General features: G+C 34.8%; 1 protein-coding gene across 1 annotated transcript in view; it reads right to left on the bottom strand.

Annotated features, from left to right (window-relative positions):
* PCCA (propionyl-CoA carboxylase subunit alpha) overlaps nt 1-25,913 on the bottom strand; it is a 459,620-nt gene that overhangs the window by 359,437 nt on the left and 74,270 nt on the right. The window contains exons 5-6 of the mRNA XM_051984074.1: nt 1,833-1,946; nt 223-276 (exon numbers count right to left, since the gene is read on the bottom strand). Of these exons, the coding sequence (XP_051840034.1) occupies nt 223-276; nt 1,833-1,946 (168 nt within the window). The remainder of the gene's footprint in view (nt 1-222; nt 277-1,832; nt 1,947-25,913) is intronic.

Here is a 25,913-nt window from a genome sequence, read left to right as displayed (position 1 = left end):
TCTCTACCAGAAACACTGGCTCTAAAAATTGTTTTCTAGATTTCTCTTCTCTTTCTAGATTTCCCTTCTACTCTTGGTTGCATTGGCTTTATTTGTGCAATAACATTTTAATATCATCAAAATTAGGGTTTAATATAATTTTCATAGATGACTACCAAAAATATTCATCCTATCATCACAATGCAAAATAATTGAAAATCAAGAACCAATAACAAAACTCACCAGCAACTTAGCAAATTCTTTGTTCTCTGAAAGAAACCCATATCCAGGATGTACCTTAAAAATAAAAATAGGGGAAAAAATTAATTTAATATACACTTCATGATATTTAACATCCTTTTGTATTCCAATGCCATAAATTTTTACTTTGCTACATTTCATCACATAATGCCAACCATTACTCTATTGTTCAAGGTTGCACATTCTAGTAAGAAAGTTATATTTAAAGTACTAAATCATATGACTCACAATCATTAATTATACAGGGCAGATCCTAATGCCCACTGTATGTATACACATAAAGTATATGCATATGTATGTATGTATGTCAGAAAAACTGTAAAGCAGAGTAGTTTTAAACTAAGTATTAACATAATTAACTTTATATGTATCATTAAAAACAAAACAAAAAAAATCACATCTTGTATGATGCTTCTTCTTTACTAAAGTATATTCAAAAGCCTCCAAAAATAGCACAAAAAATTCATGTTCCCATTGGTCCATTAAATCAAGCCATATGATTTGTCCAAGTCTTTATATTTAATCACCATCAAAATGAAAACAAAACTTCTGACTCCAAGTCCAGTGTTATTTCACTACTTCTTGCAGCCTCTCTTTGTATGCTTGTATTTTATAAAATGGGATACACTGCAATGCAACATAAGCTGAGAATTCTAACATACTAGTTTAGTTTCATGTAATCAATTAATTAAAAATATTATGACAAGCCATAATTAAAACATTAAAATATTTCATACTTACTGTGTGAATAAGCTGGAAAAGTCTGCAATATGTATTAAAAAATTCAGGTTTTTCATTTAAACAACCATCATGCTAAAACATTTATTTCAATAGAAATGTGAATACTAATTGAGGCACTCCAGGCTAATTACTAGTGTTCATTGCCTCCATTCAATTTTAAAGATGATTCGATTTGTGATAGTGAAATTATATGTATTTATATATATATATAACCCTACAATTTCTGTTATCATAACTACTTTATTTTATCTGCTTTTTTTCATGTTATTTCTTTTAAACTGAATATGAATCAAAAGGGAAAGAATGAAGAAAAAAAGACATATGCAACCTACAATATACAGCTTTCTAAGCTAATGTGCATTCTGCTGATACCATATAACTAATTTACTGAATTCATGAGCTAAGATTTCTGCTTAAGTCTAATTATATGTGTACATTTTTAAAAGCATTATAGCTAAATTCAAACAGAAGTCTTCTGGGAAAACTTTATAATTTAACACTTTTAAAAACTATTGACACTGAAGGAGTTAACACTCAAAACTAATTGTATTTGGGGGAGACGGGGGGAGAAGAAGGGGGAATTTGGAAATGAACTGAAGCTGCTCCCTGGTGTGAAAGCTGAATCCAGCAGCCACCTGCAGGATCAGCGACCAGCACTGCCAGATGCTACAAAGCCTTTGATTTCCAGCAGTGATTTCGGCCACATTTAACTCGTGTGATGTGAACTAAATGCTATAACATAGTCAATCATTCCCTCTTTTTAAAAAATAATTTTTTAAAAATATAAACTCTTGGCTTTTCTGTTTACTATATGTGAAACAGCTGCAGCAGATAGATTCACTCAAACTCACAGCTTGGGCCCTGGTTTTCTTAATGGCTTCCATGATGGCATCCATGTTGAGGTAGCTTTTGCTGGTGGGAGCTGGGCCAACACAGACAGCCTCATCCGCCATTTTCACATGAACCTTGAAGAGACAAAACTCTGCATTGAGAGATGCTCCTAGCAAAAAGTAATTATCATCACCCTAAAAATATGCATATAAAAACTGTATGTTTCAATGATGATTAACATATCCCCATTTAAACAATGTATAATTAATAATTAATAATAAAGTACAAAAACTTAAGAACTATATTAATGATCATTTTTATTCCAAATTTAAATAATTATCAAAATGACCTAACCCTTTTTTTCAGTACCAGACATGGTATTTGATTATAAAATCATAGCAAACAATGCTCATTCTGTACTCATCATCTATGTGTAAATTTCATGTGTAAAACTACTTTGGTACATGTTGCCAGCATATCCAAATATCTTAATACTTAATAACACACATTCATGACCTGTTCTAAGCAGACTCCCCAGGAAGTTGGGGATAATTAAGAGTAAATTGAATGAAGGGATGCAATGAGTGTCCCTGCACAGCATCAGGTCAATACCATGCACAGATTAAAGTCTATGACTAAAGAGTTCAATATCACTATACATGAACCAGAAAATCTTGAATATTATTTAAACAAATTCACATTTGATGTTTATCCATAATTTCTTTTTCCTAAATGAATTTTTCATATGTGGATTGAGTTGTGAGTTATTAACTAATTATCGTAACTTTAAGGAAACAATATCATTTAAGATTAATTACCTAAAATAAAATAATCCATTTATATCCATTATTTATTAAAACAAGGTTATGATATATAAGAAATTCATTTATCTCCTTCTGGAAAGAAGATACAAAAATAAGTGTAATAGATATAAGTGGATTTTGCCAGTCTCTTAATTTAGTAAGTAATTCAATAAGTATTTGATAGCCAACACAATCCTAGTCATAAAAGTTTGTCAATAAAAAATACTTTATGGCCAAATTATCTATTTGGCCTTTTCCCAACATACATATCCAACTGTATAAAAAAATATAATACAATACAATATATAAGCTAAAAATTTAAAACTTATTAAAAACTTTAGAAGACATTAATTTGAAAAGCTGAGTTTTCCTCATTTAATGTAACTAGTATAGTTTCATAATTTTCTATTAATACAACTAAGACTTTTAAACCACATACTGTAATAAATAAAGCTAACATCTATGAGGCATTTTTAAGATTTACAAAGAGATTTTATGTTATCTTGACAACAATCTTTAAAACACATGGGTGCTACAATCAATCAATCACATTTTACAGATAAGGAAAAAAGTCAGAGAAGAGTTAAGTGACTGTCCAGAGTAACAGGTAATAAGTGTCTGAAGAAAGATTTGAACTTGGGTCTTTATGACTCTTAACTCCAATACTCTATTAACTTTTTCACTTATTTTAAACAAAAGTAATGTATTTGTATTGCAGTAAGGCTTGTTTCCTAACAATTCCAAAAGTCCAACTGTTCAAATATATTCTGATTCCAAAACTGTTTAGACATTCTATCACCTTTCCCCTTAAATCACTGTCTGTCCTTTCTAATTCAAAACCAACTTCGCTTCTAAATTTCAAGTCATTCTCTGTGTCCTCCTTACATAATACAGAGCACACAATTCTTTGCCCCACTTTAGTATATAATTCAGTTTCAGTATCACTCAATTCGAAAGTACATATAATTCAATGTGAAATAATGAATTATTCAAGAAAATATATAATTAATAATATTTTTAATTATATATTACAAATGGAGAAGGTAGAATGTGACTGTTCCTTGGAGTGCAACCTAGAAAAGAAAGAATGAATGACAAAAACATATTAAGAACATATTACAAATACTGTTCTATGTAAATTTCTGGAATTATACAAACATTATAACTGACAAGATTATAAATAAAATGACTAGATATAATAGAAACATTATATAAGGAAAGCTGGATGAAGATCTGAAAGAAAATCGGATTTCTTCAGTTTTAATTCATACAAAATGAGTTGTTAACCACTGAAAAGTTCTGATTTAAGGTTATAGAAGAAATAGGAGACCAGAAAAGGTTTATTAGAAGCCAGAGATATTTTGGAGGCAAACTATTAAAAAAAAGACATGCAGAAAAACCTAGGAAAATAAACCAAAAACAAAAAATGCCAACTGGCAAAATTTCTTCAAATAAGAAATATGAGATACATATCTCTCTGTTCCTTTTAAGAGACAGAAGGTGTCTGAATCCAATTCTCCCTGTGCAGCGGGAGAACTGTTTGGTTCTGCAAATATGTATTGTATCTAGGATATACTGCAACATATTTAACATATATAGGACTGCTTGCCATCTTGGGGGGGGGGGGGAGGGAGGGGAAAAAACGAAACATAAGTGATTGCAAGGGATAATGCTGTGTAAAAATTATCCTGGCATGGATTCTGTCAATACAAAGTTATTATTAAATAAAATTAAATTTAAAAAAAAAAAAAAAAAGAGACAGAAGGTGATTTGTTGGAATCTTTACAAACTGCTAATTCATTAGAGTTGATAGATTATTGATCTGATCTTACAAAAAGATGTTTTGGGCCAGAACCTGAAACAAGGTACTAAGTAGAACTAATTGATACAATGCTTGTGTTCACACCTTTACTCATTGGAGTTCACAAGTATGGGAGATTCACAAAGTTAACTGTATAACTTTGTGAATTCACACCTCCCTTGAAGCTCTTAGGGCCAGAGAGCACTACGGGAGAAAACCTATAATCTCTCTCTCTTGTATCTCACAATTCCTCTCTCTCGTGTATAAAAGAGACAGACAGAGGCTCTCGGTCAGATTTCAGCGGAATTACATGAAGAGTGGAGCTGGCTGGAGGCTGAAGAAAGCAGAGGCAGAGGCTGAAGGACAAACCTTTGGATTTGGAGACATTCGGAGGGAGCTCTTGGAACCAAGCAGAGAGGCCTCTAAAAATCTAGCTATCCGGGCCCAAGGAAAGAGACAAGATTTGGAAAGAGAAATAAACATTTGTATTTTTAGCAGCTGGCTGTATTTGGGGTATTTACTGATCTGAACTGATACTAAGGCTGCCTCCAGAAAACCTCCCAGAGACACCTGCTCTCTCCCAGAGAGAACCATCATCTTATTTTATATTAAAGAAAAAGAACACCACATTTTCCCACAGTGATTAAGTATGGAACCCTTAAAATACTTTCTAATATTTTTAATGTATGAATTATTTTTTCTTGCTCTTATTTTTCTTTTAAAACATATTTTCAACTCAGGTACCACTACACACTTTTCAGACTAGCTAAAATGACAAGAAAACATAATGATAAATGTAGAGGGGATGTGGGAAAACTGGGACACTAATAATACATTGTTGGTGGAGTTGTGAACTGATCCAGCAGTGTCTCTCCTGTACCTGTATCCCAAAGAAATCATTAAAAAAAGGAAAAGGACGCACATGTGCAAAAATGTTTGCAGCAGCCCTTTCTGTAGTGGCAACAAACTGGAAACTGAGCGGATGCCCATCAGTTGGGGAATGGTTGGATAAGTTCTGGTAAATAAGAATATAATGGAATGTAATTGTTCTATAAGGAACAATCAGCAGGATGATTTCATAAAGGCCTAAAAAGATTTGAACTAATGCTAAGTGAAGTGAGTAGAACCAGGAGACCATTGTACATAGCAACAAGATTATATGATGATCAAGAGTGATGGACTTGGCTCTTTTCAACAAGGAGGTGATTCAAGGTAATTTCAATAGACTTGTGATGAAAAGAGCCATTTCCATCCAGAAAGAGGACTTTGAGGACTGAATATGGATCATAACATAGTATTTCCACCTTTTCTTGTTGTTGTTTGCTTGCATTTTGTTTTTTTTATCATTTTTTTCTCCTTTCTGATCTGATTTTTCTTCTACAGCATGACAAATGTGGAAATGTTTAAAAGAATTATACATGTTTAACATATAATGGATTATTTGCTATTTAGGGGAGGGGATAAGGCAAAGAAGAAACACAAGGTTTTGCAAGATGCAAACTATCTTTGTGTGTATTTTGAAAATAAAAAGCTATTGTCAAAAAAATAAAACATTCTGTTTTAAAGAGTGACTATCTGGGGCAGCTAAGTGGCACAAACCTCATTATTACATCTTTCCATTTTATAATAGCTTTTTATTTTTCCAAATACAAAGAATGTTTTCAACATTCACATTTGCAAAATTTTGTGTTCCCAAGTTTTTCTCCTTCTCTCTCCCTTCCCTTAGATAGCAAACAATTCACTACAGGTTAAACATATACAATTTCCATATTCATTATCCTAAGCAAGAAAAATCAGATCACAAAAGAGAAAAAAAAAAAGTAAACATCACCACCAACAAAAAAAAGACGAAAATACCATGAGCTACGTTTAGTTTCTTTCCATCACACAATCTTGTTGTTGTTGTATACAATATTCTCTTGACTCCACTCACTTCACACCTCATCAGTTCATATAAGTCTTTCTAGTATGCCATCTCATCTTGCCAAATTTTTGTTCTCTTAGGTCTTACTCTATAGAGAATCGACCTGGCATATCTTCACATAAATATTTTAACATTTCAGCTCTCAAGATGCCCTGATGTTACACTTTAACCTTACTACAGGTCCTGTCCACTTTTCAATTCTGAGGATATAGTTCTTAAATCAGCTTTTAAGCTATTTCTTAGGAAGACTTCGTTGTTGTAATAAGCTGTAGTCTATTTACACACCTACCTGTTGCCCTTTGAGTCACATGTAAGTCTGACTTTTTTGGAAATGAAGATGGTATTCCATGCTTCATAAGTAGGAACAATAACTACTAGGATCCCTTTCACATAGTCTGGCTAGGCTTTTTGTAAGGCCTTAGAAAATTCAGGATAGGCTAGTTTTCAATTAAAAAGTACCAAAATTATCTTTGACCCTTGATAGGTATAGGGTGCCTATGTCAATAACAACCACTGACCTAGCTTCCAAGTGCAAACTCCAGTGTAGAAAGTATATGAAGTTGCTATTATAATATCCACACAACCCCATGACCAATGCAGATGTAGGGAAGTTTCACCTAACTAAATCAATGCTGTATGCTTACTGAGTATTCTTTGAGTATTATGACTAAGTTTCCTTTAGTAAATTATTAGCTAGTATTCTGAAAATATCTATCTTCCAAGCATGAATCTGAATACCCAGACCAGTCTAAGTTATGCACAGTCTACGATGCCATGAAAACACTGCAATTAAAAATGTCAAAACGGTCAAAAACCGGCCTGGAAACATTGAAGATACAGTATTCATTCCCAAGTCCCAAATGGACATCAATCACAAAAATTCCTCCTGTTCAATTCTAGGCCCAGTTTACTCTATCTGCAGTGACTATTAAATTTGCAGATACAAATGACCAAACTCAATGAACTACAAATTCTAGCTGAAGGTCTCATTCGGGAACAATATATATTCTTCACCTGTTCTGCATTTTCTGTTTAGCTATATTACATCATAGAAGTGTTCTCTTTCTCATGCTTAAACAAAGTCCTGAAGAATTCTGAGATTGGATACAATCAAACTTAATCTAAAAAACTGAGTAATTGAAAATCTAGCCAGTCAATTCATCTATGTTACTACAGACAGCTTATTCTCAGTGAAAGCTAGATCATCCAAAGAGCTAGATGCAAGTGGAAAGAAAAGAAATATATAACCTTTTTCATTTTGATTTAGCATAGCCTATTCACCATGAATGGTGAATATTTGTCACATACAAGTTTTATTCATGTCAATGAATATGTCCAATAATGTCAAATATTGTATTTATATATACATGTGTAACATACTTTCCTGAAGAAAACTTTCAGCTATGTTCTTCACTACCAAATCAAAAATGTTTTTATTATTAAATCAACACAGAGCACATCTTTTGTTTTCTAAAACTTTCAATTATGTGAAAGTGATGATGTTATCTTTAATATAAAGCAGCACAAAAGCACTTAGTTAATTCCCTCTAATATTTTCCTAAGTGATATTCTGGAAACATGTGAACACCACATTCAAGATTACTAAAGATATGAGTAAATAATTGTTTCAAAAGTTGCTGATATCTTTATTTCCCTATTTTAAGTAAAGAATGTCATTTGTGATTTTTCCTTATTTATTTAGTAAAAGTCCTGAAGGAAATTTGAAGTCAGTCCTCTAAGGCTTTCAGACCTGTTTCACCTTTAGTGTACTTTTTTTTTAGCTATGCATAAGGAATCTGGTCAAGCTACTCCCTCTATAAACTTCCTAAATTTAATTCTAGATAACAAATGCAATGACTTCATTATTACATAATGGTAATGAATTACGATCAAATGATGATATATGAATGTGTGAAAAATGGCAAATCATCCCAGAAAACATAGACAAAGCTAATCCATTTTCAATCCCCCCTACTTCCAGGCTCAGCAATAGATGTCCTTGGATTGACCAAACTGATGTCATATATTTTCAAGGGGAGACAGCAATAATTTTAAGGTCCTCTGACTTTAGGAGGCTTCTGTTCTAACAATCTATCAATGATTCTAAATTTTCTAGCTTTGGAATCTGTGATTCTGAGGCCCTCTGATCTAAGAATGCTAATGTTCTGTCAATGATTATAAGTCTTCTGGTCTAGGTATATATTAATATTTCTTCCCTTGGACTTTATTAGCGATCCTGAGATTATTGTTCCATCTGTCTGTCAATGAATTCAAGTCTTCTGGCCTTAGAATAGTTCTACAAATATGAATGTCTGTTGGTCAGTGATAACCAAATTCTTGAGACCATTCCTTGGGTCTACTCCTCAGCCATGAATTTAGCATATCATTGACATGAAGAACTATTAAGGTATCTTGCTAAAATCTGTGGACTTTAGCCAGCTTTAATTAGCCTTAAAATCAGAATACACTGCCCCTAGACTTGGGACATGGGTTCAAGCCTGCAAATTCTTTTGAGACACCTCACAACATTGATCTATGATCCCAATTTTTTAGGGTCCTTTCCCAACCTCAACAAAACTCTATAGAAAATCAGTTTTCTGTAGCATCATTTTATATAACACTACTCTTTTCTATTTATCTCATTCACACATATTATAGCTTAGTCTACTATCTGTTCTCAAAATTATTGAATTTTAACAAAATTTACCCGGAACGTTGGCAGGGATATGGGAAAACTGGGACACTGATGCTGGTGGAATTGTGAATGAATCCCAACCATTCTGGAGAGCAATTTGGAACTATGCTCAAAAAGGTATCAAACTGTGCAAAATGTAAGCTCTTTGAAAGCAGGAAATGATTTGGTTTTGCTTTTCAATCAATAAACAAGCATTTATAAAGCATTTATGATGTGTCAGATATGGTTTAGAAAATAAGCCCTTAGGATACATAGAAAGGCAAAAACAGCCCAAGCCACAAAACATTTGGCAGTATTAAAAAGGAAGGCTGAATGAATTATTCCCCTAGTTATTTTGTATATGTTTGTGTTCATATTTTGTAGTCCCTCCATAAACACCCAAGTAGAACTGCAGTTTCTTGACCTTAGAGGAGGCTTTTCATCTTTTATCTGTATTCTCAACAATTTAAAATGTGCCTATGAATAAGAGGCACTTAATAAATATTTGTTGGATTGGATTAGGAAACAGTTTAATTTTTCCTGATGCTTCATAACTACATCAGGAATCAAAACATTACAAAGCCTGATGATATTCAAATCAGTTCAATCTAATTATCCACTGAAGGACAAGAAAAACAAACAGATGAGAGATGTTTATTACACAGAGTATGGTACACAGCCAGATAAAGTGATCTAAGAGAATAAATATCCTAAACAGACAATGCAGATGAATAATGAGTCAAGAACAGAATTGAAAAAGAAAGAAACCAGTTGAGATTACACATGGGAAACTGGACTGCTTCTGAAGACTCCAAGTTTCTATCTGGAAGGAAAACAAGGTTTCAAATTCAATATTCTTCTGCTATTAAGGCAGAACTAAGATGGCAGTGTAGCTAGAAGAAACATAGGAACCTCCCCAGCATAACCACTCCAAAACAGGGAAAATGTACCCATCCAAATTCTGATGGAGAAATTTAAGAAAATAAATTTACAGTAATTCATTTTTCCAGGATAGGCCTGCAAACAAAGAAGTCTGTGGACACTGAATCCAAACAGGACCATTAACACGGAAGAGCATAGCAACACAGGAAGAAGCTGTACATCTGAACAAGATCAATACCAAGGCACCCCAACCTCATGCAAACTATGGGAACAGGTACCAACTAGCTTACCACCCTCTACCAGGTCTCAAAGCCAGAAAAAATGGAAGGGGAATACTACTATACCCAAAGATGGCATTTTGGAATTGTAAGGAATGGTAGAGACAGAAGTCTCTAGCCTTTGAGAAGAAAATTCTCAAAGAAAAAAAAATTCAAAGATAAATAGCAGTGTGGCTCTAACATCAGGAATACAGTGATCTCAATTTCAATTTCTTACCCAATCAGAATACTCCTCTATAATAATTAGTGTTCCAAGACTAAAGAGTAGTTTTTTATTCTGTCACTCTGAACCATACAGCTCAACTTTGCAGGGGGCAGAAAATAGCAGAGTTCTAGCAGCATTCTACTAGTGCATATAACCACAGACAAGTAAGAAATCTGCAAAGTTCAAATGGAATGGGTAGTGATGAAACTTTGACCTCTATAAGACCACTTTGGTAGCTTACAGGTCACCTCAGCCTCAAGCTTTCCTTGAGAACTTGGAATAAACAAGATTCAACACCCCCAGAAAATAATATAGGACCAAACTAGAACCTTCCTCCTAGAAGTATAGGGAGTCTACCCCTAACTCAAATTTGAAGTTAAGTAAGTAATCTGTAAGAATAAGCCAATAAAAAGAAAATAAATTAATTATAAGAGATCCAAGACAGAAATATAGAAAGAATGATTTCAAAACAAAAAAAGCCTGAAAGAAAAATACAAAGCAAGATTTTTAAAAGAGTTTTTAAGTGTTTTTTTTGTTTGTTTGTTTGTTTTGTTTTTTTCAATAAATGAAAAGAGTACTGGAAGGAAAAAGTAGTAACAAAATGAAGACTTTGAAAGAAAAAATTGGCAAGGGAATTAATGTGAGACAAGAGCCACAAAATCCTACCGAAAAGTTCCTCTAACATTAGACTGAACTGAAAAGAAATCAATGACTCCATGACATAAAAAGAATCTCATTGATATGTCCTTATAGGACAATGAAGGAAAGCAGCTAGTTTGGAAGTAATTCCAAAGTAAAGGGAGCAGGAGTAGGAACTGGTACATGGTTTGCACCTTATAGCAATCTCTTGGTTAACCCTTCCTTGATTATCTCAGATCAGGTTCCAAACAAAGATGTTGAAATAAATACTGGAAAAATGTAGGGAAACTTGAATTAGATACCAGTTGCAGAAATTTATTAGCTGTATAATCTTAGACAAATTATCTTATCTCCGTTTGCACCATTTTCCTGATTTGTAAATAGAAAAATAATAATGGTACATACCTGCCAAGGCTGTTGTGAGATCGAAATGATATAATGCTTACAAAGTGTCTAACACAGTTACTAGCTATGCTAAACACTATATTATTTCTTTAAATGAATAACTGTTCCAGATCTGATAACTACAAAAAAGGTTTAAAATGCCAAAGATAATAAGATCATTGATTTTCATAGGTGATAATCTGGAAATGCAACTGATATCATCTGGAATTACATGATACTGTACTAAATTCTCATATAAAATTTGAGAGACCATTATTACAGAAATGATATTAGACAAAACAACTTTTTAATCTGGATGCTGTTACACATGAATCAGGGCTATTAAAAGGCTTGGCTAAAAAATATTTGAGAAGTGCTAAAAATTTAATGACGTATATTTTCTTACAAAATAGATAAGTTTAATAGCAAATTTTCATTTGAAAATTCTTGGCTAATACCATAAAATATTTGGGAATCTATCTACCAAAGGAAAGTCAGGAATTATATGAGGAAAATTATAAAAAAGTCTCCACACAAATAAAGTCAGACTTAAATAATTGGAAAAATATTAAGTGCTCTTGGATCGGCCGAGCGAACATAATAAAGATGACAATACTCCCTAAACTAATCTATTTATATAGTGCTATACCAATCAGACTTCCAAGAAAATATTTTAATGATCTAGAAAAAATAACAACAAAATTCATATGGAACAATAAAAAGTCGAGAATCTCAAGGGAATTAATGAAAAAAAAAAATCAAATGAAGGTGGCCTAGCTGTGCCTGATCTAAAATTATATTATAAAGCAGCAGTCACCAAAACCATTTGGTATTTGTAATGGGCTGAGGCTTGAGTTGATGCACTGAGGTCCCAAGCACATGAGGCTAAATAGTAATTGGACCATACTCTATTAATAGATAAGATTGGAGAAAGAATGGCCCCCACCCACTCTTTGTGCAAGTCCTGATGTGTTGTATAGGAAATGACGATTTTGGTGGGTGGAGGCAGGGGAGTGGAAAAGGAAGGGGAGGAGAGGCTTTTGGGATTGCCATTGCCACCATTGCCTCGGCTCGTGTTGCTCTCTCTCTTAGCTGGCTTCCTGTCGCAACTGCCTATATTTGCTATCGCAATCTTTATTCACCTCTTCACTTCAATAAATATTGGAGATTTTCCCCTTAACCTGAATTCCTGACTCCGGCTGATTTTAAATACGCGGTCATTACAGGTATTGGCTAAGAAATAGATTAGTGGATCAGTGGAAAAGGTTAGGTTCACAAGACAGAATAGTCAACTATAGCAATCTAGTGTTTGACAAACCCAAAGACCCTAACTTCTGGGATAAGAATTCATTATTTGATAAAAACTGCTGGGATAATTGGAAATTAGTATGGCAGAAATTAGGCATGGACGCGCACTTAAGACCATATACCAAGATAAGATCAAATTGGGTCCATGACCTAGGCATAAAGAACGAGATTATAAATAAATTAGAGGAACATAGGATAGTTTATCTCTCAGACTTGTGGAGGAGAAAGAAATTTGTGACCAAAGATGAACTAGAGACCATTACTGATCACAAAATAGAAAATTTTTATTACATCAAATTAAAAAGCCTTTGTACAAACAAAACTAATGCAAACAAGATTAGAAGGGAAGCAACAAACTGGGAAAACATCTTCACAGTTAAAGGTTCTGATAAAGGCCTCATTTCCAAAATATATAGAGAACTGACTCAAATTTATAAGAAATCAAGCCATTCTCCAATTGATAAATGGTCAAAGGATATGAACAGACAATTTTCAGAGGATGAAATTGAAACTATTACCACTCATATGAAAGAGTGTTCCAAATCATTATTGATCAGAGAAATGCAAATTAAGACAACTCTGAGATACCACTACACACTTGTCAGATTGGCTAAGATGACAGGAAAAAATAATGATGAATGTTGGAGGGGATGCACGAAAACTGGGACACTGATGCATTGTTGGTGGAGTTGTGAACAAATCCAACCATTCTGGAGAGCAATCTGGAATTATGCCCCCAAAGTTATCAAACTGTGCATACCCTTTGATCCAGCAGTGTTTCTATTGGGCTTATATCCCAAAGAAATACTAAAGAAGGGAAAGAGACCTGTATGTGCCAAAATGTTTGTAGCAGCCCTGTTTGTAGTGGCTGGAAACTGGAAAATGAATGGATGCCCATCAATTGGAGAATGGCTGGGTAAATTGTGGTATATGAATGTTATGGAATATTATTGTTCTGTAAGAAATGACCAGCAGGATGAATACAGAGAGGACTGGCGAGACTTACATGAACTGATGCTAAGTGAAATGAGCAGAACCAGGAGATCATTATACACTTCGACAACGATATTGTATGAGGACATATTTTGATGGAAGTGGATTTCTTTGACAAAGAGACCTAACTGAGTTTCAATTGATAAATGACGGACAGAAGCAGCTACACCCAAAGAAAGAACACTGGGAAACAAATGTGAACTATCTGCATTTTTGTTTTTCTTCCCAGGTTATTTATACCTTCTGAATCCAATTCTCCCTGTGCAACAAGAGAACTGTTCGGTTCTGCAAACATATATAGTATCTACGATATACTGCAACATATCCAACATATATAGGACTGCTTGCCATCTAGGGGAGGAGGTGGAGGGAGAGAGGGTAAAAATCAGAACAGAAACGAGTGCAAGGGATAATGTTGTAAAAAAATTACCCTGGCATGGATTCTGTCAATATAAAGTAATTATTAAATAAAAATTAAAAAAAAAAAAAGAAAAGAAAATTCTTGGCTATTATGAAAGTACATAAGGTAGATAATTTTAATTTATAAATAAAGGATTAGTGAAATATTAATTGTTAGGGAACATAAGGTAAGACAACCTAAGTAGTAAAGATTAGTGAAATTTTATTCTTTCTTTTTTTTTTTTATACATTTTGGTATGATGTCTCATTATTATCGTTTTCTTGGGTGAAGTTATTAATTATGTCTATGATTTGCTGTTTCACCCAATCATTCTTTAGTATGAGATTATTTAGTTTCCAATTATTTTTTGGTCTACTTTCCCATGGCTTTTTATTGAGTGTAATTTTCATTTCATCGTGGTCTGAAAAGGATGCATTTACTATTTCTGCCGTACTGCATTTGACTTTGAGGTTTTTATGTCCAAATATATGGTCAATTTTTGTATAGGTTCCATGAACTGCTGAAAAGAAAGTGTACTCCTTCCTGTCTCTATTACATTTTCTCCAGAGATCTATCATATCTAATTTTTCTATTATTCTATTTACCTCTTTGACTTCTTTCTTATTTATTTTGTGGTTTGATTTATCTAATTCTGAGAGTGCAAGGTTAAGATCTCCCACTATTATAGCTTTACTGTCTATTTCTTCTTGCAGCTCTCTTAGTTTCTCTTTTAAGAATTTAGATGCTACCCCACTTGGTGCATATATGTTTAATATAGATAGTTCTTCATTATCTATGCTACCCTTTAGCAAGATATAGTGCCCTTCCTTATCTCTTTTAATTAGATCAATTTTTGCTTTAGCTTGATCTGACATCAGAATGGCTACCCCTGCTTTTTTGACTTCACCTGAAGCATAGTAGATTTTGCTCCAACCTTTTACCTTTAACCTGCATGTATCTCCCCACTTCAGGTGTGTTTCCTGTAAACAACATATTGTAGGATTCTGGCTTTTAATCCATTCTGCTAACCGCTTTCTCTTTATGGGGGAGTTTACCCCATTCACATTTGTGGTTAGAATGACCAATTCTGTATTACTTGCCATCTTGTTATCCCTGGTTTATGCTTTTCTCCCTTCTTTCCCCTTTACCCCCCTTCCCAGTATTAAGCTTGTGAGCACCACTTGCTTCTCACAGCCCTCCCTTTTTAGTATCCCTCCCCCCGCCTTAGAGTTCCTCCTCCTATCTTACCCCTTTCCCTCCCAGTTTCCGTATTCCCTTCCACTTAGCTTATTCCTTCCCTTTTCACTTTTCCCTTCTCACTTTTCAATGAGGTGGGAGAAATTTCACCATAGATTGAATATGTCTAAGATTTTTCTCTTAAAGCCAATTCTGAAGGCAGTAAGATACCCACTATATTCATCCCCCTCCATTCTTTCTCTCAGATATAATAGGTTTCCTATGCCTCTTCATGAGATGTAGTACCCCCACTTTACCCTTTTTCTGGTACAATGTCCTTTCCACATCAGTTTCTATAACAAGGTATACATGTATTCTTTATACATCTATATAGCCGAAATATAGTTCCCAAGATTAATCTTTACCTTTTTAGATTTCTTTTGAGTTCTATATTTATAGATCAAACTTTTTGTTAAGTTCTGGTTTTTCATCAAAAATAGGTGAAATTCGCTTACTTCATTGAATGTCCATCTTCTTCCCTGGAAAAAGATGCTCATTCTCGCTGGGTAAGTTATTTTTGGTTGCATACCAAGTTCCTTAGCCTTTCGGAATATCATATTCCAGGCCCTTCGATCTTTTAATGTGGATGCTGCCAGATCCTGGGTGATCCTTATTGTGGCTCCTTGATACTTGAATTGGGTTTTTCTAGCTGCTTGCAATATTTTTTTCCTTCATCTGAGGGTTCTGGCATTTGGCCACTATATTCCTTGGTATTTTGATTTTAGGATCCCTTTCAGTGGGTGATCGATGAATTCTTTCAATGTTTATTTTTTCCTCTGTTCCTATGACTTCTGGGCAGTTCTCTTTGATAATTTCCTGGAAGATAGTGTCCAGGCTCTTTTTTTCATCATGCTTTTCTGGGAGTCCAATGATTCTCAGATTGTCTCTCCTGGATCTGTTTTCCAGGTCTGTTGTCTTCCCCAGAAGGTATTTCACATTCTTTTCCATTGTTTGATTTTTTTTGAATTTGCTTGACTGATTCTTCTTGTCTCCTCAAGTCATTCAATTCCAATTGTTCAATTCTGATTTTCAGTGAAGTATTTTCTTCACTCACTTTTTAAAAATCTTTTTCTAATTGTCCCATTGAGTTCTTTTGTTCTGTGGAATTTTTTTCCATTTCGCCAATTTTGTTTTTTAGAGAGCTATTTTCTGTTTCCAGTTCACCAATCCTATTTTTCAAGGATTTTATTTCTTTATCCAGTCTCTCTTTAACTGAGTGGGATGACTTCTCCAGGCTCTTTTTCCAAGCCTCCCTCTCCTTTTCCCATTTTTCTTCTAGCTCTCTTGTGAGAGCCTTTTTAATTTCCTCCATGAGATTCATCTGTGCTGAGGAACAGATGATCTCCTCCTTTGGGGATTCACCTGGAGACAGTCTGTTTTTAGTCTCCTCAGGATTTAGAGTCTGCTCTCTATCTGTATAGAAGCTGTCAAGGGTTAAAGTCCTCTTCAGTTTCTTGCTCATTCTGTCTAATAATCAAAGACAAACTAGCAAAAAAAAAAAAAAAAAAAAAAAACTGGAGTCTTTCTTTGGGGGAGGGCCTGGGTGGTGTTACCGAGCTTCCTCTACAGACTGCGGGGGGGGGGGGGGGGGGGGGGGGGAGCACAGCAGTGAGGCACTAGCCCTACTGTGCTGCGCCTGCACTCTGAGATCCCAGAGCGTGCTGAGTCATAGGGGGGGTGAGGGGAGGGGGGGTGGCCAGGTCCCGAGAGACTCCAGCTGTTTGGGGTTGTATTCTTCATCCCCGGTGTTTTTAGCTTCTCTGCTGGGCTGCTGACTTGCTGCTAGGGCAAAGTATCCAGTCCTGTAGTGAAGCTCTCCCCGCAGAGATGGCTGCGATCACTCCCCACCCCCTCTCCAGTCTGCTCCCGTGCTCTCACTGCTGCTGCCCACCGCTTGCGCCCGATCTAAAACAGTCCCAGCCCTCCAGTAAAAACAGGCCTTTCTTGGCGAATCTCAAGGATGGCTTCTCTTGGTAACTATTTGTGGGGTTTTTTTTTCAGTCAAGCATTAATTCAGAAGCTTGTAATAAAATGGATAGTGAGAGAAAACGCGGAGCTACACAGCTGTATGCCTTCTCTCTGCCATCTTGGCCGGAAGTCAAAATATTATTCTTTAAGGTAAAAATTCTTGGGACCATAATTAACTATAGTTTTGAGTTTTGATTACAGAGAGTTGTCTTAATTGTTAGGAAGCCAATGTAGAAAATCACATATGCTACCATCTGGAAACTGCTAAAGGTGGTTATCTGTGTCTGGAAAAAATTGTGAGGATTACTGGCCCAAGATAGGATGGTAGGACGCATGACTCAAGAGAAGACCCTTGTGACTCTACTTCCCCACTGTGCTATTTCATACACACACACACACACACACACACACACACACACACACACACAATTTTCCACTTGGTTAATCCTGCGTTTTGCTTTTAATATCCGGTGATTACATTATTGGCTGTTAGATATGATTCATGCCTGGAATCAAACAAAATTAAGAGATTTTTTCCTGTTATGACATATCAATTATTATAAGTATGTCCCTCTTTCTCTTTAAAGCAGAAATAGAAATTCTTTAAAGCAAATTTCTATCAAGAAATTCTGTTAAATTTAATAGTAAATGCATTGAATTGTTGTGCCACAGTGTCCTTCCAATTGTTCTGCCTCGGTTTCCTTAATTGTTCTGCCTCAATCCCCCTGGTTGCAACACCACCCTTCCCTCCTATCATTAGAATTGATATAATTTAAGGCTGGCTACATTAAGATTAAAAACTGTAAATTTTTAATCCAGATAAGGAGAAAGACCTTGTATCTTAGACATCATGACCCCTACCTTCCCTACTTATCAGAATGTCTGGTGCCTCCCCCCATTCTACCACTGTTCTTCTTGATCCCAACTTATCAGAATGTCCAGTGCCTCCTCCCACCCTGTCATAACCAGATAGATAGTCCTTTCCCACTTCTCTCGGTCTACGCTCATAGCTTGGAGCCAAGTGAATATATATTCCATGGGGAATTCACATTCCCTGCTGGATGCTTTGAGATATCAGCCCCCATGCATGCTGCCCCCAGCACAATCTCTCCCTCTCAAATAAAATATTAAAAACTCTCTAATCTCTATCTTACTTCAGTTTCTCCAGCATTACAGAACAACAGATTGATACTGGGAACATCTCTGAGTAACTATAATAAGATGTGAGTATCAAGAGCTTACAATTTTAACTTGGCATATATAAAGATAATAATATAGGGATGAAATCCTCTTGAGGGAAAATGATTAGACAAAGTAATAGGACAAAGATGTAATGTAAAAGTTTTTTTAATTAATTTGGGAATAATAAATTTTGAGAAAACATAAATTAGACTGTTTTCTCTAAGGTCTACATACACATATGTATGTGACTGACTTCCAAATTTATCATGGAAATTCAGGCTTTGAATATATTTTAGTAATATATTCTCAAAATTGGATCACACAAGAATTGTGATAAAATGGTAAAGAAAATGAAATTACCCATTTTTAAAGTATCAGACAATTCTAAAGGACAAAAGAGTGCATTTTATGTTTGGACTCTCGTAAAAAATTTTAAAATTCTTATATCAAATACAGGATGATTTAGGTAAGAATAAAAACAGAAAATGATTTCAAAATTGGAGAACCAAATTTAAGTAATTGTGCTATATTATACTAAGTCAGAATTATCTAGGTGTCTCTAGATTTGAAACTAGACAATCAGAATTCCCTTTAAAGCTATCCCAAGAATAAGACTATTGTTGGAGAAAAGATATCTAGGGATCAGACAACTACATAAGACATAATGGGACTCAAAATAGTATTAAAAATCAAGAGGATGGAAAAAATAGAAGAAAATGCAAAATATATCAAAAAACAACTAATCTGATAAATAGGTCCAGGACAAAAATTTAAAAATCATTGGACTATCTGAACATCGTGACCAAAAGAAGAGCCTTAGCATCATGTTCCAAAAAATTTTAAAAGAAAATGTCCAGAGCTATTAGAATCCAAGTTCAAAGTAGAAAACAGAAAGAATCCACTTTTCAACTTCTGAAGGAAATTCAAAACTGAAAACTTCCATGAAATAGACAAAATCAGTTTCCAAATCAAAAACAAAACAAAACAAACAAAACATTCTAAACAGAATGAAAGAGTTCAAATACCAAGTAGCAATAGTCAGAATCACACAAGATTTAGCAGTCACTAAAAAGGAATAGTGAGCTTGAAATATGACATTCAGAAGGCAAAGAAATAGGCCTACAATCAAGATAAATTTATCTTGTAAATCTACATATAATTCTATGAAGGGGAAAATAAAGTTTTAATTTCAAAAAGGATGTCAAAACATTGTTGATAAGCTTCTAAACACTCCATAGGAACTTCTAAAGCCCATGTCAAGAAGAAACAAAGCAAGGGAAACACATATGAGCAATGATAAAAGACTAAAGATAAATTTCTTCTATTTAAATATGGAGAACCAATACAGGTATTCCCTTGACCCCTACCATGATCAGGGAATGGTAAGGAAGTCTAATTAGATGAGAACTAAGAGAGCCTCTATTACATTTTGATAATTTTTTAAAAATAATTAGAAGAAAAGGAAGAGGAATACACTGAGGGAAGGGAAGATTAGGTAACCAGGTGCACAAGTAGACATACAAAGAGAAAGAGGTAGCAGAAGTAGCTAACATTTGAGCCTCACTCTCATGTGATTTAGTCATAGGAGGGAAAAATTATGCCTCTTAACACACAGACACACACAGATACACACACACTTTCCTTTTGAACATGTTCAAAAAATAGAAATCATTCTGCTTGACTATTCATGTTTGTAATAGAGGTGTTAATTATTTTTCCCTTGTTCTCAATTTGGAGAGGAAAGAGAGAAATCAGAATTTGCTGATTTTTTAAAAATGTAATTAAAAAATAGTTTTCAGTTGATTCTCTATATGCCATTGAATCACAGAATACCAAAACTGCTTAAAAAAACAAAAACAAAATCTGTGTGTATATGTGTACATATGTGAATGTGTGTACATATATACACATTTATGTGTGTGAATATGCAAACATACATAACCACAAATTCAGTGAAGACAAGTATATTGTGCTTTAAAAAACAGAAGGAAGAAAGATTACCTGATTCTCCAAAGGGTTACCTTAACATTAACATTTAAATTTTCTTGTTCTATTTATATTTGACACTGCTAATGACCTTTTCTGACTATACTGTCCTCTCTAATTTTTCATGACACTACTCTCTTAGCTCACCTATATGACCAAATGTTAACCTTTCTCAGTCTCTTTAACTGATTGTGTCACACCTGGAAATCCACCAGGTCTCCTCCTTCACTATGGATAAGAAAGTTTCTCATTTTGTTCCGCTACTGAAACTGAACTTATCAGGCGACTGATTTTAGGCAGATCACCTCCAAACAACATGACCCCCAGCTCTAGCCTTTCTGTTGGGTTACTCAATCATTTATAATAACCTTTTGGACATCTAAAAGTATAGGTTTTGCAAATACCTCAAGCTTTTACCTGTATAAAATAACACTCTTGTTTACTCACAAATATTCCCTCCTTCAGAACTTCCCTATCAGTCTCTAAAACAATCACTGTCTTCAGGTACCTTGGCTCAAAACCCATATGTCATCCTCAACTCCTCACCCTCACCTATCTCACACATCTAAATCATTATTCATTTCTACCTTCGTAACATCGCTTGTATAGTTTCCTTCTCTCTACCCACAAAGTATCACCATGACAGTTCAGGTCCTAATCACTCCACGTGCCCTTTCTTTAAATCTTCATACCAAATAATTCTGCACTAAATTGCCAAAAGCCTTCCCAAAGCATGGTTCTGATCAAACTATCTCTAAATTGAAGAAGATCCAGTGGCTCCTTATTATTTCCAAGATCAAATACAAATGCTTATATCTGACATTTATAATTTGGAACCTTCCTACCTTACAATCCTCCTTAAATACTTATTACACCCTTCTCCATATACTCTACTACCTAGCTACACTGGTTTATTTCTAGTTCTTCAATTGCAACAACATCCAACATCACAAAGGTAGCAAATCTAAGAATTAGCATCGGATTCATTGCCTCACCTAGCCACTTAACTATTAAAGGGAAAACTAGTTGAGAGCAGATATTGTAGTTTTTTTGCTTTGTTTTATTGAGGATAGAAAACATCCCTAACACTTGCATACCTACACTTAGAATATGCACATAGTATATATTTAATATTTTTTAAATAATCCTTAACTGGCTAGATAACTTGCTGAAGATTCACACAGCTAGAATGTGTGCGACATGATTCAATCTCAGGACTTACTGGCTGTAAAACACACTTCCATCCTGTACATCCACTCCTTGGTAATTGTAGAAAACTCTCAAATTTAGGGGTTATCATGTTGAAAATTTATCAGCAAGTATGCAAACCTATTACTAATGGATTTGTCACTCAAAAAAGAAAAAGATCTGAACTGATTAAGACAATATTACCCATAGAAGAGAATAGCAGTCTTATGAAAAATTATTGAAGGTTACAAAGTTAGTTGAAAAAATAATTTTAGCAAAATTAGTACACTCGACAAAACAAACCCAGGAACTATATAAACAAAATTATAAAACATTTTAATACAAATAAAATCATATGTAAATAATTGGAAAAATACAAATTGTTCACTAGTAGGTAGGGAAAATATAATAAAAATGATTAACATATGTTCAATGCTATCCAAATTAAAGTACCCTTTTTTTAAAACTGAAAACAGAAAAAAATTACAAAATGTATTTGGAAAATAAAAAAGTCAAGAATATCACAGAAAATAATTTTAAAAAGTAAAGACAAAAAATTTAGCAGCACCATAAACTTTTTCTTTACCTGCTGAGGCAAATGGGATTAAGGGACTTGCTCAGGGTCACAAAGTTATGAAGTGTTAAGTGTCTTAGACTAGATTTGAACTCAGACTGACTTAAGGGTTGGTGTTGTATCCACTGCACCACCTAGCTACCCCATAAACTATTTTTATGAAAAAGGTAATTAGTTAAAATTATCTGGTCCTGGTTAAGAAATAAGAGATGATCAATGCAATAGTATAGACATAATTTACAACAGCAAATAAATGAAATAACCTTATAATTTGACAAGTCTAAAGGCTTAAGATTTGAGGATAAGAATTCATCATGTGGTAAATATTCTTAGGAAAAAAGAAAACCAGTAAGGCAGAAGTTGGGCAAAGACCAATACCTTATACTATTTGCAAAGATATGACCTATATGTTAAATGGATAATTTTAATTATATTACATATATAAAGTTTTGCACAAATAAAACAAATACAACTGAAAGCAGAAGGAAAGAAAAAATTGGAGAAAAAATTTTATAGACAGTTTATCAGATAAATGTCTCATCTAAAAATATTAAAATAAACTTTGTCTAAGATATGAACAGGCAGTTTTCTGATGAAGAAGTCAAAACAATTTATAATCATATGAAAAATGTTCTAAATCATTACTAATTAGAGAAATGAAAATTAAAACAACTTTGAGATCTCATTTTATACCTACCAGATTAGCTAAGATGTTAGAAGGGAAAATGACAAAAGTTGAACAAGATGTGGAAAAATTTATGGTGGGTGAAATTGTGAATTGATCCAATCACTTTAGAAAGCAATCTAATCTAGAATTAAGCCCACAGAGTTATTAAATTAACTATACCCTTTGACCCAGCAATACCAGTACTTGGTCTATTTCCAAAGATAATTCAGGGAAAAAGAAAAAAACCTACATGTTCTAAAATGTTTATAACAGCTTTATTTGTGATGGCAAAGAAGTAGAAATTAAGAGGATGCTCATCAACTAGGAAATAGCTGAACAAATTGTCATATATAAATGCAATGAAATATTACTGTACTTTAAGAAATGATAAGCAAGTGAATTTTAGAAAAACCTGAAAAGACTTACATTAACTAATGTTGAATGAAGTGAGCAGAACCAGTTGTACATCGTAATAGTAATATGGTGTGATGATCAACTATGACATATTTAGGTCTTCTCAGCAATACAGTATTCCAAAATAATTCCAAAAGACTTGGAATGGAAAATGCCATCCATATGCAGGGGAAAATCTATGGAAACCAAATGCAGATGGAAGCATACTATTTTCAGTTTTCAATTTTTTTTTCTTTCTTGTGGTTTTTCTCTTTTGTTCTGATTCTTCTTTCACAATTAATAAGAACGGATATGGAAATAAGTTCAACATGACTATACATGTATAGTCTATATCAGCTTGCTCACTTGGGGAAGGAGAAGAGAAGGAAGGAAGGAAAATATTTTAGGAGAAGATGGCGGAGATGAGGCACACAGCTGTGTAGCTCCACGCTTTCTCTCACTATCCATTTCATTACAAGCCTCTGAATTAATGCTTGACTGAAAAAAAACCCACAAATAGTTACCAAGAGAAGCCATCCTTGAGATTCACCAAGAAAGGTCTGTCTTTACTGGAGGGCTGGGATGGTTTTAGATCGGGCGCAGGCGGCGGGCAGCGGCAGTGAGAGCACGGGAGCAGACTGGAGAGGGGGTGGGGAGTGATCGCAGCCGTCTCTGAAGGGAGAGCTTCGCTACAGGACTGGATACTTTGCTCCGGCAGCAAGTCAGCAGCCCAGCAGAGAAGCTAAAAACACCGGGGCTGAAGAATACAACCCCAAACAGCTGGAGTCTCTTGGGACCTGGCCACCCCTCTCCTTTCCCCCCCACAGTGACTCAACTCGCTCTGGGATCTCAGAGCGCAGGCGCAGCACAGTCGGGCTAGTGCCTCACTGCTGCCCCCTGCAGTCTGGAGAGGAAGCTCGGTAACACACCCAGCCCCTCCCCCAAAGAAAGACTCCAGTTTCTTCTGTTTTTCTTTGCTAGTTTGTCTTTGATTATTAGACAGAATGAGCAAGAAACTGAAGAGGACTTGAACCCTTGACAGCTTCTATACAGATAGAGAGCAGACTCTAAATCCTGAGGAGACTAAAAACAGGCAGTCCCCAGGTGAAACCCCAAAGGAGGAGATCATCTGTTCCTCAGCACAGATGAACCTCATAGAAGTGATTAAAAAGGCTCTCACAAGGGAGCTAGAAGAAAAATGGGAAAAGAGCCTGGAGAAGTCAGTTAAAGAGAGAGTGGATAAAGAAGTAAAATCCTTGAAAAATAGGATTGGTGAACTGGAAAACAAAATTGGCGAAATGGAAAAAAATTCCACAGAACAAAAGAACTCAGTGGGACAATTAGAAAAAGATTTTTAAAAAGTGAGTGAAGAAAATACTTCACTGAAAATCAGAATTGAACAATTGGAATTGAATGACTCGAGGAGACAAGAAGAATCAGTCAAGCAAATCCAAAAAAATCAAACAATGGAAAAGAATGTGAAATACCTTCTGGGAAAGACTACAGACCTGGAAAACAGATCCAGGAGAGACAATCTGAGAATCATTGGACTCCCAGAAAAACATGATGAAAAAAAAGAGCCTGGACACTATCTTCCAGGAAATTATCAAAGAGAACTGCCCAGAAGTCATAGGAACAGAGGAAAAAATAAACATTGAAAGGATTCATCGATCACCCATTGAAAGGGATCCTAAAATCAAAACACCAAGGAATATAGTGGCCAAATGCCAGAACCCTCAGATGAAGGAAAAAATATTGCAAGCAGCTAGAAAAACCCAATTCAAGTATCAAGGAGCCACAATAAGGATCACCTAAGATCTGGCAGCATCCACATTAAAAGATCGAAGGGCCTGGAATATGATATTCTGAAAGGCTAAGGAACTTGGTATGCAACCAAAAATAACTTACCCAGTGAGAATGAGCATCTTTTTCCAGGGAAGAAGATGGACATTCAACCAAGTAAGCGAATTTCATCTATTTCTGATGAAAAAGCCAGAACTTAACAAAAAGTTTGATCTACAAATATAGAACTCAAGAGAAATCTAAAAAGGTAAAGATTAATCTTGGGAACTATATTCTGACTATATAAATGTATAAAGAATACATGTATACCTTGTTCTAGAAATTGATGTGGAAAGGACATTGTACCAGAAAAAGGGTAAAGTGGGGGTAGTACATCTCATGAAGAGGCATAGGAAACCTATTATATCTGAGAGAAAGAATGGAGGGGGATGAATATAGTGGGTATCTTACTGCCTTCAGAATTGGCGTTAAGTGAAAAATCTTAAGACATATTCAATCTATGGTGAAACTTCTCCCACCTCATTGAAAAGTGAGAAGGGAAAAGTGAAAAAGGAAGGAATAAGCTAAGAGGAAGAGACTACGGAAACTGGGAGGGAAAGGGGTAAGATAGGAGGAGGAACTCTAAGGCGGGGGGAGGGATACTAAAAAGGGAAGACTGTGAGAAGCAAGTGGTGCTCACAAGCTTAATATTGGAAAGGGGGGAAAGGGGAAAGAAGGGAGAAAAGCATAAACCAGGGTTAACAAGATGGCAAGTAATACAGAATTGGTCATTCTAACCACAAATGTGAACGGGGTAAACTCCCCCATAAAGAG

This window comes from Antechinus flavipes, chromosome 3 (assembly GCF_016432865.1).
Source record: "Antechinus flavipes isolate AdamAnt ecotype Samford, QLD, Australia chromosome 3, AdamAnt_v2, whole genome shotgun sequence".
Taxonomy (NCBI): domain Eukaryota; kingdom Metazoa; phylum Chordata; class Mammalia; order Dasyuromorphia; family Dasyuridae; genus Antechinus; species Antechinus flavipes.
This window is presented reverse-complemented; position numbering and strand designations above follow the sequence as displayed.